Here is a 19,647-nt window from a genome sequence, read left to right on the forward strand (position 1 = left end):
AAGTCCAAAAGTCTCATTTCTGAACGTTTAATATGAGTTCTCAACCACTGCATCACTTTGAAATTTATCAAGATCCCGCTGAAATTTTATGTAGCTTCTTTCACACAGTACTTCATTACAGATAACTGCATCATCTGAAAAAAGTCCAGGGTTATTATTAATATTGTTTGTGAGGTTATTAATATGTAATATGAACAGCAAGGGTCCCAATGCACAGTTACTTCTACATATGTCAACGATTTTCCATCCAAAATAACTTTCTGCATCCTCCCTACCAAATAATCCTCAATGCATTCACAAATTTTGCTTGAGACCCCATACAATCATACTTTTGATAATTAGTGTAGATGTGATACTGCGTCAAATGCTTTTCATGGATTGAGAAACACTGCATCTACACTATGTGATAAAAAGTATCCTGACACCTGGCTGAAAATAACTTACAAGTTCAGGATGCCCTCTATCGGTAATGCTGGAATTCCATATGGTATTGGCCCACCCTTAGCCTTGACAACAGCTTCCACTCTTGTAGGTATACATTCAATCCAGTGCTGGAAGATTTCTTGAGGAATGGTAGCCCATTCTTCATGGAGTGCTGCATTGAGGAGAGGTATCAATGTCATTCAGTGAGGCCTGGCACGAAGTAGGTTTTCCAAAACATCCCAAAGGTGTTGTATAGGATTCAGGTCAGGACTCTGTGCAGGCTAGTTCATTACAGGAATGTTATTGTTGTGTAACCACTCCCCCACAGGCTGTGCATTACGGACAAGTGCTTGATCATGTTGAAAGACGCAATCATCATCGCCGAATTGCTCTTTAACAGTGGAAGCAAGAAGGTGCTTGAAACATAAGTGTAGGCCTGTTCTGTGATAGTACCACAAAAAACAACAAGGGGTGCAGACCCCCTCCATGAAAAACACAATGATGATGATGATGATGATGATGATGATGATGTTTGGTTTGAGAGGTGCTCAACTGCGTGGTTATTAGCATCCGTACAAATTCCCAACCATTGCTCAGTCCATCTCACCACTGTCATGAATGATGATGAAATGATGAGGACAACACAAAAACCCCGTCATCTCGAGGTAGGTGAAAATCCCTGACCCCACCGGGAATCAAACCCGGGACTGCGTGCTTAGGAAGCGAGAATGTGACCGCGAGACTACAAGCTGCAGATTGAAAAACATGACGACACCATAACACCACCACCTCCAAATTTAGTGTTAGCACTACACATGCTGGCAGATGGAATTTACTGGGCATTTGCCATACCCACACCCTGCCATTGGAACGCCACATTGTGTACCATGATTCATCACTCTTCACAACATTTTTCCACTGTTCAGTCATCCAATGTCTACGCTCCTTCACCAAGCAAGGCATTGTTTGGCATTTACCTATGTGATGTGTGGCTTATGAGCAGCTATTGACCATTAAATCCAAGTTTTATCCCATCCCACCTAACTGTCATAGTACTTGCAGTGGATGCTTATGCAGTTTGGAATTCCTGTGAGATGATCTGGATAGATGTCTTCCTATTACACATTACGACCCTCTTCAGCTGTCAGCGGTCTCTGTCAGTCAACAAGTGGGGCCAGCCTGTACAATTTTGTGCTGTATGTGTCCCTTCATGTTTTACCTTCACTATCACATTGGAAACAGTGGACCTGGTGATGTTTAGGAGTGTGGAAATCTCGCTTACAGACATATGACACAAGTGACACCCAATCACCTGACCAAGTTTGAAGTTCGTGACTTCTGTGGAGCACCCCATTCCGCTCTCTCACTATGTCTAACGACTATTCATGTATCTGACATGGATTGCCTGGCAGTAGGTCACAGCACAATGCAACTAATATGAAAAACGTATGTTTTTGTGGGTGTCCAGATACTTTTGATCAGTTACACTGATTGCTTTCATCCAAAGCTTTCAGTCATGCTTAGTGAAGATTGTCATATTGTTTCCAATATGATGGGTAATTATCTGTAAATGTATTTTATATCAATAGTTTACTTTCAATAATACTGCAACAAAAAGCGTATACTCTGATATGTCTGTCCTATTTTCAAGAAGGGTCACAAATAGATGCACACTCTAGGCTTATATCACTGATGCCAGCCTGTGCTAGAATTTTGGAACATCCTTATCTTTCTGGAGACCTGGAGACTATAAATGACCTCTGCAGGTTTCACAAGGGTTCTGTGAACAAAGTTCTTGTGCACCTCAACTCTGTGCATTCACAACACCCACAAGTTATTACATATTGGTGTCCAAACTGATGTCATGTTTCTTGGGTTCTGGAAAGTGTTCAGTACAGTTATGCAGTTTGCCTGATGAACAGTATATGGCCATATTGAATAGCAGATGAGTTTTGGGATGGTACTGAGCAGTTCCTAGTAAACAGGACACAGCCTGTTGTTTTTAATGGGCACAAATGTTCAGACATAACAGTAGCTTTAATTGTGACCCAAGCTCTGTAGTTTACTATTAAAATTTTGATAGTGTGAAATCCTAGAAACATCAACCAAGACAATTCCTCTCCTACATATATCTCATGAAGGCAAAATTGAGCTCCTACAGTGGCATACCAACAGACATTCTTCCCATGACATTCGTTCACTAGAACAGTAAAGGAGGGAACTAATACTGGTACCCAAAGTACAGAAGTTATCCCTATTTCAATTGCTCATGAGTACATACTCTAACCATCTGGCCTGAAACTTTCCTCTTTACTATTCCAATCAAGTGAGAAGTCACAGTGCCTAAAACATGGGACACATATTCAAAAGGAGCCGAATTTAGATTATGTTTTCTATGGATCCCTTTAGACACATTAGGTGAATACTAGAGGGTTCCCGACCAAAGCTCACAGCTGTAAGTTCCTTCCAATGATTTTGATGCTCAAGAAGCATAAGGAACTAATCTTCATTCTTTCCTGATTCCACTGCACCTCTTAATTCAAAATTAACTCTTCCTCTGGATGGTTTATGATGTGAAACACAAATATTTGTTTCTATGGTAAGTTTGGAACTAACAGTATGAAATATATGTAATTTTTTGGGTGCAGAACACTTCACCATGCCTTCCATGATTAAGTGCAAGCTTTCTTTATGGTGCCATTCATATCTTGATGAGAATACTTCGAGGCTTCTCATTGAGTGAGAATGAAACCTTTCATTTCAATGTCTGCCACATGTGTCAAATGAGTTTTATTTGCAGGAAGCTAAGCAGGTTTCATATGTTGCAGGTCTGGGCAGCAGTTTGATCTATTCGTGCTGGAGGCATCCATGTTCCAGGCATACTTTGGGCTCTACCATGTTGTGGGCTCTCCACCCCTGGTGGGCTTTGTGTCTCTGGGAATGCTGCCCAGTGGGTTTGCTGCCATGGGCAATCCTGACATCCCTTCCTTCTCACCTTCATTAGCTGCTGACTTCCCAGACCATATGAACTTCATCCAACGCCTGGCCAACACACTGGGAAATGTCATCTATGGGTATCTGTTTGAGGATCGTGTGCTGGCACCACAGGAGCAAATTCTCAGGAAGTACTTTGGTGACGCGCCACCTCCTGTTGCTGAGACAGAACGAAATTACAGTCTGATGCTGGTGAATAATCACTTTAGTGTCAACTACCCACGGCCGTACCTGCCCACCATCATAGAACTCACGGGCTTACACATCCAGAAGGAGCGCAAGCCCCTGCCAAAGGTAATCACCAGACTTTTCTCTCCACTGTCCTCTCTAACATGTACCTTGTAGCACAGTCTCCATAATTTTGTTTACATTCAATGTCACAGCCAAAGTGCTTAGTGTGTTAATATATTGCATATGACTGTGTTTAATTACCTGAAATACAGCTGCACTGTGAACTGTTCTTAAGGCACTCTTCAAGGGCCCACAGGTTAACTGCAAATTAAACCGGAAAACATCCTAAGCAGGAAGTGCCATATTGGTTGCTTCCTGAGATGTAATACAAATGTGCAGCTACCTAATGAGATAACAGATAATGTAAAAAGATATATATGCACTATTTTAATCAAAATTTAATTAATTCAGCAATAAAATACAAACTGGCTTTTGAGAGCATATGAACAAAAGAAGCAGATCTATCATCAAGGCAAAGGGTGGTTTGAACATCAGAGTAGTTTTCTAGGCATGGTCCTGATGGATGTGAGATGATGTCAGCTTCCTCTGACCCTTTAATTGACTCCAGCCAGTTACAGGGAGATCTACAGTTTAACACGGATTCCAGACTACACATTAACACTGACAGAGGTGAAAGAGTTGATATGGGGCAGATAAAAATCCTAGGACTGACTGGAGGTTGACCCCAAGACATTCAGATCTGTAGTCTGGCATGCTTATTCTATTTGTCTGCTTTCTATCGATTTGTTTCTTCATCATTATGTTGTCAGTGGTTCTCTGTGGATGTCACATGACATCTCTCAAATTCTATTGATGAGCTCTTCACTCAGGTTTTTGTCACGTAGGTTGCCCATGCCCCTGCCCAACCACACTGAGCTACCATGCTTGCACCAATGAGCAACTTTACACATTTTTAAAAAACTTGTGTGTTGCTCCAGGATGTACTGGTGTATAAGCACAGAGTTTTCTATGTGATTAAGGGTATGGCTAATATCAGCAGGTGATTCAACATTTCCTGCAAAGATGTAGCTGTGAATCATGTTAATTGTGCCCAAGACCTGATGTTCTGTAGAATAGACTCTGATTAACATTCCATCTCTACTTCATTTTTAACGCTGGTAGCTTCTGCAACATTTTCTAGTATCTCATCTATGTCCAACATCTGAAATGTATGTTATTACTGACTGAAACAAAGTCTTGATAGTGGACATCACCAGATTCTTCATAGACTGCCTGTGAGCCTGCCTTCATCATCAGAACCATTAACATTTACACCTGCCCCTCTTCATGTTGATGACAAAAAAACTGTCAAGTCTCTCATATATGCTACGAAAATGTTTAAAATATTTCCCCAGAAATTTCAAGAGTCTTGTAAACTCACCTCATAAGTTTTAGTCTTATGGATACAATTTTCAATAACTTGAGATTATACAGAATTCCACACAGCTGAAATAAAATTTGCTACATCTGAGATTCAGTGGATTCATAGATTCTGGCAATTAATGTTTTGTTTTGCATGTACCACTGAAAAGGGAATTTGCAATAAGTCTCTTTGGTCACTTTTATAATCCTGTAATCCATGGACTGCAGTTCATTGGTTGTATTTGAAGTAGGGAAAACAATTTCTATTGTATCTTGACTGTCACCTATGGCCCAGCCACCAGCCACACAATGGTGTTCCACAGTATGTCATCTTTCCAGTACACCATAAATGCTACTGCAGGAGATCACACTGCCAGCAGCCATGATGATACCAGATGGTGCCATGTTCACCATATGTGGCACAGCTATTTTCAGCACTATCTCACCTCCACAATTCACATGACACTGCCATGTTTCCCCAGTATTCTTTCACTAGACAGATTTATAGGACACCATTTCGTTGCTCTCCATGCAGTTGACATTGGGACTTCACTGTTCATGGTTCTCTGGGCTTAATGCGGACTGCACAAGTGGTCCCTCAATCAGAGCTTCATTTGATGGGTACAAAGCAAGTTGGTGACAAGGGTACAACTTTTCAGCAGCATTCTAGTCTCATCAATAGGCAATGAGAATTTTTGGTTCTGGTATTCTGTCTCCACTCAGTTTGTGCTCAATCAGTGTAGCCTCTCTTCCTCCACATGCTTTGTATGTGTGCTCTCTGTGTGGTGTCTTCAGTTTATTCCTGTCCCAAAATCAAACAGTCGTTGTTGTTGTTTCCAGGGGCTTACTTGACACTGTGTGTTAGTCTTTCTTATGCTCTATGGAAATTGAATAGTAGATGTTATCACTAACTGGTTATTTGTTGCCATAGTCATAGCATATCCTTTGCTTTCAAATTCTTTATTACTGCATTTTTCTGTATGGCACAGTGCTTTGTGTGAATTACAAGTTAGTTATTTCTTGCCATCAGATCAGTGTACCACAGCTTGGCCACTGTAGATAGGTCCCCCTTGGCTAAACCTTCCTTTCTGCCCGTCAGCAATGCTCAGTCAACATCCTTGGTGCCCTCCTTCCTCTCTTAAACTCTCTTCTTCTGAGTAGCTCTCTTCTTCTGAGTGTGAGTCACACTAACCCCTGCTCTCACTTTCTTCTTGGACTGGTGACTTCAAAGTACACATCATGCTTCTGCAGGACATCACCCTGTGCTATCTTGGCCTTGTCACTACCCCAGATATATCTGGTTGTGGTTGTCTTCTGCAACCTCGAGGGCCTTCCACTCCAGCTGGACTTCCTTGAAAATTATGTTCTCTGGTGTTGAAAGTTTTGCTGCAAGTATGACCGCACCAGGCCATGCTGCCTTGGGTGGCCCAGTTGTGCTTTCTCAATAGACAACCACCATTTCCAGATCCAAACTTCCACCACTGCTGGCATGATTACTTGATCTGTCATCTCACTCTGGGATGCCTTTTTTCTTCAGGAGGTGCTTCTTCCCCATGATATCTGTGACATTCTCTCTTGGAGAAGATGGGATGTGATATCCTCAGCTGTTGGCTATGTCACAGCCATCAACTACACAGGAAGATGGCTCTACCATCTCCTGCATAGAAAAGAAAGATGCTGTACCTCATCTGCCACTTACATCCTGGCCAACAACCAGACAGTGCTATACTGCAGGTTTCCACCTTTCCAGTATGCCAGCAATGCAATCATGGGAGGCCACACCACCACCAGCCACAGCGGTACCAGTTGGTGCTAATTTCGACATATGCTGTGCTGATATCATAGGTACTATCTCACTTCTACAGGTCACATGCAATCACAAAGCTTTTGCAATAGTTTTTCATGAAACTGCTTTATGATATACCACCTGGCCTCTCCTCAGATAGTCAAGGTTGGGATTTCAGAGTTCACAGTTTTCTGGGGTTCATGCCAACCATGTAAGCAGCCCTTCAGTTGGAGTCTCATTTGCTGGGCACAAGATACGCTCTGGGCTTTACACTGGCCACATCCATGGCCCACCATTCAGAGCCTACAGACTCACATACGATGTTCATATTGCTGAGTCATCTGAAGTCCAACAGCCAAGGACAGCATCCATGTAGGAACATTTCCTGGCTGTCGCAGTGATAGCCGATTAGGACAAACCAGGACACTTAACTCAGTAATGTCGTTAGTACAAGTGATATGCTGCACTGTATCAACCCAAACCCGTATGAGAGAAAGTTGAGAAAAAAAAAAAAATATAGATGCAATAAATTGCTAATAATTCGTGGAGAGACGCAATAGATCTCAATCTGACCTCTCATGTGTTAACAGGTTATTTGAAATACTGCATGAGCAATTCTGAAAACAATCAGCACTCAGGTACCTGATTGAATTGGTAAATAAGCTTTCCAGCACTATAACATTATGGAGAATATGGAAAACTGCACACTGCCACCACTTTCAAGCTTAACTTAAACTCATATTTTCAAAAACTCAAACAGCGTCAGGTGTTGGCATCTCATTTACCAATTACAAATCTAATTGAATGTGACTTGTCATGCATTACTAGAATAATTGCAGCAGTTGGATTGTCTGTCTTCAAATGGTTCAGCTAGGGCAAGGAAACCTCTATATCTGCATCATTAACAATGAATATGTACACTGGTAATCACAATTCACTTTCAGCCCGTTTGTTCCTGTACTTGATCCTCCAATCAAGAAAAACTTGAAAACAATGCTTAATTACTAAACACTCCACAATATACAATGTACACAAACAGCTAACACCCAACTACTTTAGAGTGTGCTTATTCCAAAATCTCCAAACCATTTGCAACACCCAAATACTTTGGTGTTTGCAACAAACTATCACAAGTACCAAAACTGGACCTCATCAGAAATCAGAAATCTAGACAATGTAGGGTGCTACCATCAATATATAATTTTTTTGGCTGTCATTTCATTGTATAGTGGCCAGCTCACCCAGGATTATCTCTGGCTCATATTGCTGCTTTCAGCGACCACCGCATAGATGGTCTTTGCCACTTCTGGGTGAACAGTTGTACAAACAGTAACAATACTGGTTTTTCTAGAACATATACACACACACTGACTTGAGTTACAAGAAATAAAGCATTTTTACACCCTTTGTCTGCTTCATAACATTTTGCTGCTTTCATAATAGATTGAAATGACCACATTATTTACATAATGACATAAAACTGTTCAAAATTAATTTTGACATGATACAATGCCTCATACCTTCAAAAGAACTGTTACTGTGTCTTGTGTCATACTTATATCAGATCAGAACAATCTTCTAGTTGTGTTATTCTGAAGTTGTTTTACATTGGACTTGTTTGTTGTATTGTATTTATAAAGTTCCACTGTTCTTTGGCTAACTGGGCACATCCATTCACTAGTAGCCTGCAACACCTGCTAGGAGTCTTAAAAACTTCAGTGTTTTGCAGTGAAACATATTTCAGGTAAGAATTGCAGACGAATACAAGAGGCACAATCTTGCAGTTTTCTTTGATCATTTGTGATCAAATGCATTCAGCCATGACACAAATGGTGTTCTTGTCATCCAGGCTCATCTCTGAGCTTTTGGTACTCTGGTCATCATCACCCTCTTGTTGCCCAAAGCTGATTCATTGATTTTTGAAGTAACTAATTTGGGCAGCTGGTCACATTTTCACAGCACCTGCAACACTGAGATAGTGACACACTGCGGTGAGAGATAGCAATGGTTGACGTTAAATAACTAGTTTCATTAATAATACTCATTTTTTGTTGCTCTTCTTTGTTGTGAGTTGATGACTCGATATCAGTTTCCTTTCTTTCGTTGAACTTTTTATGATCATCTAGAGCGTGATTGGGTTGCTTCAATGAAATAATGTAAACACTAGTGGACTTTTTGGTAAATAACATGTATATTTTCAGTCATTTTGCTTTGCAATACGGATCAATAAAACACACAACAAAGTCGTACAACCAACTCACCGAACAAAAAAACAAAAATTTACCTCTGACAACATAAAGCAAGGAAATTACTATCACCTATCAGTCTGTTTATGCAAAATTCTCTGTGGAACATATGTTTAATAAATAAAATATAACTTATCTTCTCTGAGAAGTCCATAATCATCATTGTAATTAGATTAAGTGTTTATAAAAGCTATCATTTAAACATTTTTACATAGCTATGTATTAGTGGATTTTTGGTTTTTATGTTTTCAATATGGTATCAGTCATTTCATATGACTCAAGATCCATTAATACATTAATCTCATCAGAACCATTTTTATTACAGTACTCATCTTGCTATTTTGCATGCTATTGAATCAAACAATGACAAGCAACTTCAGTTTCTCTCTCATATCAACTGTCCTTGTTGAGCTACCCATCATGGAAAGATTCAGTTTGTGTAATGTAAGACTTGTCTGATATGAGTTAGAGAAATGATCTAACTATAACTGCATTAAATACATCAGATTCAGTTTGTATAGTGTAAGACTTGTCTGATATGAGTTAGAGAAATGATCTAACTATATCTGCATTAAATACATCATACTTTTAAGTCTGTGTTATCAAGCCTAGACACCATTTGCCCCAAGCAGTAACACCTCTTCATTCACAAATTTCGCCTCAGCACAGATTTTTCGACAAACACCCATCAAAGCAACCCACACACATAATGAAATTTTCATCTATCTGACATTTTCTAGAGCCTTACTGGCCCTCTTAGAGGAAATGACACAGCCCTAGTTAGGAGTAATTGAATTACAGCATTTTCCAACCCTATATATCTGCCAGCTTTCAATGTACCATTCATCACAGTCCAGTGAATTTGCATCTACAGAAAAATAGTTGCATCCCATCATGAAAACTTTTTTCTCAGTTTTTGAGGTAGGCCTATCCGTGCAACTACAACTTTCTGAATGTTCTGCTGATGTTACATTTTTTGACAACATAGCACAAGTCTTCTCTTTTGTCTATGGTAGTACATGCATTTGACCAATGGCCTTTTTTCTTACCCTTGAAACAAACCAAACCTTTCTTACACTACCACATGAAAAGCATCTTCTGTCTCCGTTTCTTTTATAATGTATCAGCTTCAGACTAGGATTGTTTGTGTCTTGATTGCTGTTTGTTAATCTTCATTATCGACATAATTGCCATAGCAACACTTTTGTCATCACAGTCTGTTATTTCTCAGTTCCTAATTCAAACAACATTTTTGTAACTTATTCCATGTCTTCCATTCAGCAGGTAAATCATGCGACATAATATAGATGGTTGAACTCTTTGGGTAAAGTTTGCAAATATCGTGCACAGATGTCACCATTGTCAATCACCTAGTCTAACAATGAAAGTTGAGTTTATATTTGTCAAATGTGGCTAAATGGCCTTATATATCACCACATGCTTGCCACACAATATTATGAAATTTGTTTGAGGCACATCAATGTTTTCAACTGACTGAACATCATAAATTTTATGTAGCACACAAACCTCTTTAGCAGTCTTGCATTCTCCGACAACGGAAAGACTTGGTGTCAAGTGGTGGTATTAGACATTCCTTGCTTTTGCATTAGCATTGGTTCATTTAGCAAGATTGGATTTGTAATTTGGCCCATCTTCTTCTGGCTTAAGTCCTCCAATTTTCTTCGCCAGTGAGTTTTTCAATTTGCTGTCTTTCTTTGGCCATTGTCTTATCTTTAACACTGCTACAACGTCAAGTTATCATGGAAATCAGCTACAACTGTTGCATTTTGTGAATATTTAATCAACCAAACATATCTGCTACCATGTTGACAAAACACCAAATGCTGTTTTGAAATGAAACATTTTTTTGGAAAACCACAAAAGTATCACAATACCACAATGTCATCAGTAAATAACAAAAACAACCTTTGCATTAGAGACAGCCATTACAAACAACCAAAGGACAAAACTATTATGCCCTGTGAGAGACAACTTCCAAAGATTATTAATATTCATATATATATAACATTGAAAACACTAATACTTTCACAAAAACCATCTCTATAAGACTTGTAGGATTTAACATTAGAAAGCAGTTGCCTGAGTGTGTACATGTATTGAGCAACTGCCAGAGCAGATTGTTTTATGTGTAACGTAAAGCAGTTGAAGAGTGAGTTGAGGAAATTGGTATTGGGCAACTCTATCTGTTGGCCTGAAGAGTACTTTTACAGTAACACTTGGAATGAATGTACTTCATTATTACATGATTCATGTTAGCATTGTCATAATATTGTATAACTCTAAGTCATTTCGCTTCATTGTAGTTAAATAAAATGTACATCACTGACTCCTTTCCACATCTTAGATACTCCCATCCACATAATCTATAGCAATGTGATTTGTGTAACATAATGTAAAATTATAATTAATGAATTGCAACTTAATTCAATCAGCCAATATATATATTTGAAATTAATAATGATTGGATATATTAAATCAAATGATCATGTAGTTTCTTTCATTGGTGAAGAACAGGGTAACATCATATTCACTGGCAGAGCACCAGCAAAGTTTAAAGTTTCCTATAATATACTTATTCAGAGATACTGCCCAAGTGTTTGATATCCATATCAGATTGGAGTAACTTCATCAACAAAAAGATTTCTAGTCAATATACCAACCACTTACCGTATTTACTCGAATCTAAGCCGCACTCGAATCTAAGCCGCACCCGAAAAATGTGACTCGACACAAAAGGAAAAAAAAATTCCCGAATCTAAGCCGCACCTAAAATTTGAGACTCTAAATTCAAGGGGAGAGAAAAGTTTTAGGCCGCACCTCCAAATCGAATCAAAGTTGGTCCATTGTAATATGAGACACAATTTAGGTTGAATGAATGATGATACAGCTGTAGTAGTTTGGTTCGAGTCATAAGCTTAGCAGTTAAGTTTTACCAGGTAGCCATTGCTATGCGTCATGTGCTCCGTCCGTATTTATACGGGTACCCTTCCTTTTTCATGTGCTTCGTCTGGTTTGAATCTATTGCTTATTTTGCTTCGATCTGATAAGTGCCGTTTTCAATGTAGATTTCCTTAAAGACTCTCCCAATAAGAACCTATTTGAGTTAGTAACACTATCATTCAACTTAATTCCCACAGTAAAGTTCCCCACTAGGATAACCACTTGCTCACAAACAGCCATTGATAATATCTTTATAGAAAAGTCAAATGAACAAAATTATATTACAAAACCAATAGTCAATGGCCTCTCAGACCATGACATGCAGTTCCTTCTGTTAAATGTTAATACTGAACAAGATACAAAATCTGTTAAATCTGAGCTCAAGAGGGTAATCAGTAAGCCAAAAATTGATTATTTTAGGACACTCCTCAGAGACATTCACTGGACTGATGTTTACAGTGCTCATGGCATGAATGAAAAATATAACATTTTTGCTAATAAAGTGCTTACCTTATTTGAACACTGCTTTCCCCCAAAACTTACCAAGGTTAGAGCAAAGTCTACAAAGAAGCCATGGATTACTCGAGGAATAGGGGTATCTTGTAAAACAAAAAGAAAACTGTATCTGTCAATCCGAAACATTTCCAATGTTGATGCTATAGCACATTATAAGAAATACTGCAAAATATTAAAGACTGTAATACGGATGTCAAAGCAAATATATTACAAGGAAAAGATAGTCATATCAGATAACAAAATAAAGACAATATGGGATATAGTGAAGGAGGAGACCGGTAGAACCAGACATGAAGAGGAACAAATAGCATTAAGAGTAAATGATGCATTGGTGACAGATGTGTATAGTGTTGCAGAACTTTTTAACAAACATTTTATAACTGTTACTGAAAAGATGGGGTTGTCAGGTTCGGTAGATGCTGCTATGGATTACCTTAGACCAGACATTTCAAGTAACTTCCATAATATGAATTTGACCCTCACTACCCCAACAGAAATAATGTCCATCATAAAATCTTTAAAATCAAAAACATCTAGTGGGTATGATGAAATATCAACAAAGTTAATTAAAGAATGTGATTCTGAGCTAAGTAACATATTAAGCTATCTGTGTAACCAGTCGTTTATCAGTGGAATATTTCCCGAATGGCTGAAATATGCTGAAGTTAAGCCACTGTTTAAGAAGGGAGATAAAGAAATAGCATCAAATTTCCGTCCAATTTCACTGTTGCCAGCATTCTCAAAAATTTTCGAAAAAGTAATGTACAGTCGTCTTTATAACCATCTTATCTCAAATAACATACTGTCAAAGTCACAGTTTGGATTTCTAAAAGGTTCTGATATTGAGAAGGCTATCTACACTTACAGTGAAAATGTACTTAATTCATTAGACAAAAAATTGCAGGCAACTGGTATATTTTGTGATCTGTCAAAGGCATTTGACTGTGTAAATCACAATATCCTTTTAAGTAAACTAGAATATTATAGTGTAACAGGAAATGCTGCAAAATGGTTCAAATCTTATATCTCTGGCAGGAAACAAAGGGTGTTATTAGGAAAGAGACATGTATCAAGCTATCAGGCATCATCCAACTGGGAACTAATTACATGTGGGGTCCCACAAGGTTCCATTTTGGGGCCCTTACTTTTTCTTGTGTATATCAATGACCTTTCATCAGTAACATTACCAGATGCCAAGTTTGTTTTGTTTGCTGATGATACAAACATTGCAATAAATAGCAAATCAAGTGTAGTCTTAGAAAGATCAGCCAATAAAATATTTGTAGACATTAATCACTGGTTCCTAGCCAATTCTTTGTCACTAAACTTTGAAAAAACACACTACATGCAGTTCAGAACTTGTAAGGGGTGTCCCAAGAGTATATGTCTAACATATGATGACAAGAAGATAGAAGAAGTGAACGGTGTTAAATTCTTGGGATTACAGCTTGATAATAAATTCAACTGGGAGGAGCACACCACAGAACTGCTGAAGCGTCTTAACAAATCTCTGTTTGCAATGCGAATTTTGTCAGACATAGGGGATATAAAAATGAAAAAGCTGGCATACTATGCTTACTTTCATTCCATAATGTCATATGGGATTATTTTCTGGGGTAATTCATCAAGCCAAGCTAAAGTTTTCCGGGCACAAAAACGTGCAGTAAGAATTATATGTGGTGTGAACTCCAGAACATCCTGCAGAAGCCTGTTTAGGGAACTAGGGATACTAACTACAGCTTCCCAATATATTTATTCCTTAATGAAATTTGTCATTAAAAATATATCACTTTTTCAAACCAATAGCTCAATTCATGGAATCAATACTAGAAATAAGAATAATCTTCACAAGGATTTAAAGTCACTTAGTCTTGTACAAAAAGGTGTGCATTATTCAGGAACACACATTTTCAATAACTTGCCAGCAGCCATAAAAAGCTTAACAACCAATGAAATTCAGTTTAAGAGAAGCCTAAAGGATTTATTGGTGGCCAACTCCTTCTACTCCATTGATGAATTTCTGAGGAAAACCAACTGATTTGTATATAAGTACAACATATCTTCTGCACAATTTCAGTGCAGTAATGTGTTCACTGAAAATTTGTGTGTGTGTGTGTGTGTGTGTGTGTGTGTGTGTGTGTGTGTAAGTATAATCTAACTTCTGCACCATTTCAGTGCAGTAATGTGTTCATTGTAAATAAGTGTTACAGTAGTTGTATTACATGTTTCTTACCTTATAAATAAATAAACTTTTTTATTTTAAATTCAGTGCAATAGTATTTGTAAAATGACTCTTAGTGTTCATTAAAAAATGACGATCATGGTACATTAGCTTATTTGTTTTAGTTTAAATATTTGTCATGTATTGTTGTTTTTCTGACATGTTCCACATCCTGGAGGACCTCCTCACTACGGATCAATTGGAATGAAAGTAAATCTAATCTAATCTAATCTAATCTTTCTTTCTTGTAGGTGTTTACGTCACTCTAAGCTGATAATGCATTACTGTACTGTGTCATGCATTGTTTGTCGCATTCTGATAATGCATGTTTACGGTCTGTCGCTGCTCGCGGCATGGCTTGCTTTTGTGCGCGCTACTGCCGCTAACAATGAAAAAAAAGAGAGAGGAATCATCTCATTAGCGAAACAATGGCATGAGACTGCTATTTGTTGTTACTTACACTGCTGCTTTCTTTGATAATGATCAACAAGAACCAAATAATAGACTGCGTATGATAGAACATGTTCTGAACAAGAGTTAGGCGAAAATTTTTCTCCGTTTGAAAATCTTTGTGGCTGCTTCTTTAGTACATCAAATTCTGCACAGAAATTAGAGTCATCTTAGATTTGAAAATCTAGTCAGCTGCCTTGCTTCACTTCTGACTGTATCACTTAATACGAATATAAACATGACACGATACGTATATTCTTCCGCGTTTGCTGTTGTCTCACTCTAGTTTCGTAGTTTAAATAGGCAGGCAGGATTTAAATGAGATAGCAGCAAACACGAAAGAAAACATGGCAAAATGATTATATTCGTATTATTCTTATGGTGAAGAGAATACTGCATGTGATTCACAATTAATACAAGTTCCTATTAGCAACCATCTCTTGTCACAGGTAGGAAAAATTTCGGAATGTAGAGTTGGCCATATTGACAAACATCCCAAACGGTCTTGCCAGTCGGATTTTCGTAGTACATTGAAATTCTGCTACATTCGAAGATGAACAATACGGAGTTGTATTTACTTCGTTGGATTATGTGTGAAGATGCAGTTGTCAAAACTCGAGGCGGAGAAAAAAAAGCTCGTCTTCCACCTTCTTTTTTTAAATTTATTTACTGACGAAGAGGTTTTGGCGCCTGTATTTATCTTTGTGCCTACAAACCATGCCTGTGTAGCGCTACATATATTAGACGGCAGTTCATTGTGGCGGCACCTACCAACATTTTTCAGAACTTCCGCTTGCTTTGCACTCGATTCTAAGCTGCAGGCGGTTTTTTGGATTACAAAAACCGGAAAAAAACTGCAGCTTAGATTCGAGTAAATACGGTAATGTAACTCCCCCCCTCCCCCCATTAACCATGGAGCTTGCCGTTGGTGGGGAGGCTTGCGTGCCTCAGCGATACAGATAGCTGTACCGTAGGTGCAACCACAACGGAGGGGTATCTGTTGAGAGGCCAGACAAATGCGTGGTTCTTGAAGAGGGGCAGCAGCCTTTTCAGTAGTTGCAGGGGCAACAGTCTGGATGATTGACTGATCTGGCCTTGTACACTAACCAAAGCGGCCATGCTGTGCTGGTACTGCGAACGGTTGAAAGCAAGGGGAAACTACAGCCGTATTTTTTCCCGAGGGCATGCAGCTTTACTGTATGGTTAATGATGATGGCGTCCTCTTGGGTAAAATATTCCGGAGGTAAAATAGTCCCCCATTCGGATCTCCGGGCGGGGACTACTCAAGAGGATGTTGTTATCAGGAGAAAGAAAACTGGCATTCTACAGATCGGAGCGTGGAATGTCAGATCTCTTAATCGGACAGGTAGGTTAGAAAATTTAAAAAGGGAAATGGATAGGTTAAAGTTAGATATAGTGGGGATTAGTGAAGTTCAGTGGCACGAGGAACAAGACTTTTGGTCAAGTGAATACAGGGTTATAAATACAAAGTCAAATAGGGGTAATGCAGGAGTAGGTTCAATAATGAATAAAAAAATAGGAATGCGGGTAAGCTACTACAAACAGCATAGTGAACGCATTATTGTGGCCAAGATAGACACGAAGCCCACACCTACTACAGTAGTACAAGTTTATATACCAACTAGCTCTGCAGATGACGAAGAAATTGAAGAAATGTATGATGAAATAAAAGAAATTATTCAGATAGTGAAGGGAGGCGACAATTTAATAGTCATGGGTGACTGGAATTCGGTAGTAGGAAAAGGGAGAGAAGGAAACGTAGTAGGTGAATATGGATTGGGGGTAAGAAATGAAAGAGGAAGCCGCCTGGAAGACTTCTGCACAGAGCACAACTTAATCATTGCTAACACTTGGTTCAAGAATCATAAAAGAAGGTTGTATACATGGAAGAAGCCTGGAGATACTGGCAGATTTCAGATAGATTATATAATGGTAAGACAGAGATTTAGGAACCAGGTTTTAAATTGTAAGACATTTCCAGGGGCAGATGTGGACTCTGACCACAATCTATTGGTTATGAACTGTAGATTGAAACTGAAGAAACTGCAAAAAGGCAGGAATTTAAGGAGATGGGACCTGGATAAACTGAAAGAACCAGAGTTTGTAGAGAGTTTCAGGGAGAGCATTAGGGAACAAATGGCAGGAATGGGGGAAAGAAATATAGTAGAAGAAGAATGGGTAGCTTTGAGGGATGAAGTAGTGAAGGCAGCCGAGGATCAAGTAGGTAAAAAGACGAGGGCTAGTAGAAATCCTTGGGTAACAGAAGAAATATTGAATTTAATTGATGAAAGGAGAAAATATAAAAATGCAGTAAATGAAGCAGGCAAAAAGGAATACAAACGTCTCAGAAATGAGATCAACAGGAAATGCAAAATGGCTAAGCAGGGATGGCTAGAGGATAAATGTAAGGATGTAGAGGCTTATCTCACTAGGGGTAAGATAGGTACTGCCTATAGGAAAATTAAAGAGACCTTTGGAGAAAAGAGAACCACTTGTATGAATATCAAGAGCTCAGATGGAAACCCAGTTCTAAGCAAAGAGGGGAAAGCAGAAAGGTGGAAGGAGTATATAGAGGGTCTATACAAGGGCGATGAACTTATGGAAATGGAAGAGGATGTAGATGAAGATGAAATGGGAGATATGATATTGCGTGAAGAGTTTGACAGAGCACTGAAAGACCTAAGTTGAAACAAAGGCCCTGGGAGTAGGCAACATTCCATTAGAACTACTGACGGCCTTGGGAGAGCCAGTCCTGACAAAATTCTGCCATCTAGTGAGCAAGATGTATGAGACAGGCGAAATACCCTCAGACTTCAAGAAGAATATAATAATTCCAATCCCAAAGAAAGCAGGTGTTGACAGATGTGAAAATTACCGAACTATCAGTTTAATAAGTCATGGCTGCAAAATGCTAACACGAATTCTTTACAGACGAAAGGAAAAACTAGTAGAAGCCGACCTCGGGGAAGATCAGTTTGGATTCCGTAGATATATTGGAACACGTGAGGCAATACTGAGCCTACAGCTTATCTTAGAAGCTCGATTAAGGAAACGCAAACCTACGTTTCTCGCATTTGTAGACTTAGAGAAAGCTTTTGACAATGTTGACTGGAATACTCTCTTTCAAATTCTGAAGGTGGCAGGGGTAAAATTTAGTGAGCAAAAGGCTATTTACAATTTGTATAGAAACTAGATGGCAGCTATAAGAGTTGAGGAGCATGAAAGGGAAGCAGTGGTTGGTAAGGGAGTGAGAGAGGGTTGTAGCCTCTCCCCGATGTTATTCAATCTGTATATTGAGCAAGCAGTGAAGGAAACAAAAGAAAAAATTGGTGTAGGTATTAAAATCCATGGAGAAGAAATAAAAACTTTGAGGTTCGCCGATGACAATGTAATTCTGTCAGAGACAGCAAAGGACTTGGAAGAGCAGTTGAATGGAATGGATAGTGTCTTGAAAGGAGGATATAAGATGGACATCAACAAAAGCAAAACAAGGATAATGGAATGTAGTCGAATTAAGTCAGGTGATGCTGAGGGAATTAGATTAGGAAATGAGACACTTAAAGTAGTAAAGGAGTTTTGCTATTTGGGGAGCAAAATAACTGATGATGGTCGAAGTAGAGAGGATATAAAATGTAGACTGGCAATGGGAAGGAAAGCATTTCTGAAGAAGAGAAATTTGTTAACATCGAGTATAGATTTAAGTGTCAGGAAGTCTTTTCTGAAAGTATTTGTATGGAGTGTAGCCATGTATGGAAGTGAAACTTGGACGATAAATAGTTTAGACAAGAAGAGAATAGAAGCTTTCGAAATGTGGTTCTACAGAAGAATGCTGAAGATTAGATGGGTAGATCACATAACTAATGAGGAGGTGTTGAATAGGATTGGTGAGAAGATAAGTTTGTGGCACAACTTGACTAGAAAAAGGGATCGGTTGGTAGTACATGTTCTGAGGCATCAAGGGATCACCAATTTTATATTGGAGGGCAGCGTGGAGGGTAAAAATCATAGAGGGAGACCAAGAGATGAATACACCAAGCACATTCAGAAGGATGTAGGTTGCAGTAGGTACTGGGAGATGAAGAAGCTTGCACAGGATAGAGTAGCATGGAGAGCTGCATCAAACCAGTCTCAGGACTGAAGACCACAACAACAACAACAATGTAACTGTGAAGCTCTGGTCAAGTACAAAATGATATTCAGTCTCATAAAAGAAACTTGTATGCCAGTGACAATCATAACTCTCACAAGAGGACAACTAGAGTTTTGGGCCACCAACTATCATGAACAGTCACAATTTATTCCTAAGGATATGTGTGCAAGAACAGCAGAACTAGCCCAGGAAGGTCAGCTCAAAGCCATCAATGGAGAATCATTCTACCATTACCAAACACACAATGAAGGAATGAACTATCTACACACCAATAATTCCTTGCTTG

General features: G+C 38.9%; 1 protein-coding gene across 2 annotated transcripts in view; it reads left to right on the forward strand.

The window, feature by feature from the left end:
- The window catches only part of LOC124622732 (UDP-glucosyltransferase 2-like), a 139,291-nt gene that overhangs the window by 95,642 nt on the left and 24,002 nt on the right, over positions 1-19,647 (forward strand). For both annotated transcript variants that reach the window (XM_047148525.1, XM_047148532.1), the window contains one exon: positions 3,252-3,711. In XM_047148525.1, coding sequence (XP_047004481.1) covers positions 3,252-3,711 — 460 coding nt within the window. The remainder of the gene's footprint in view (positions 1-3,251; positions 3,712-19,647) is intronic.

The sequence above is a fragment of the Schistocerca americana genome, chromosome 1 (assembly GCF_021461395.2).
Source record: "Schistocerca americana isolate TAMUIC-IGC-003095 chromosome 1, iqSchAmer2.1, whole genome shotgun sequence".
In the NCBI taxonomy this organism is placed as follows: domain Eukaryota; kingdom Metazoa; phylum Arthropoda; class Insecta; order Orthoptera; family Acrididae; genus Schistocerca; species Schistocerca americana.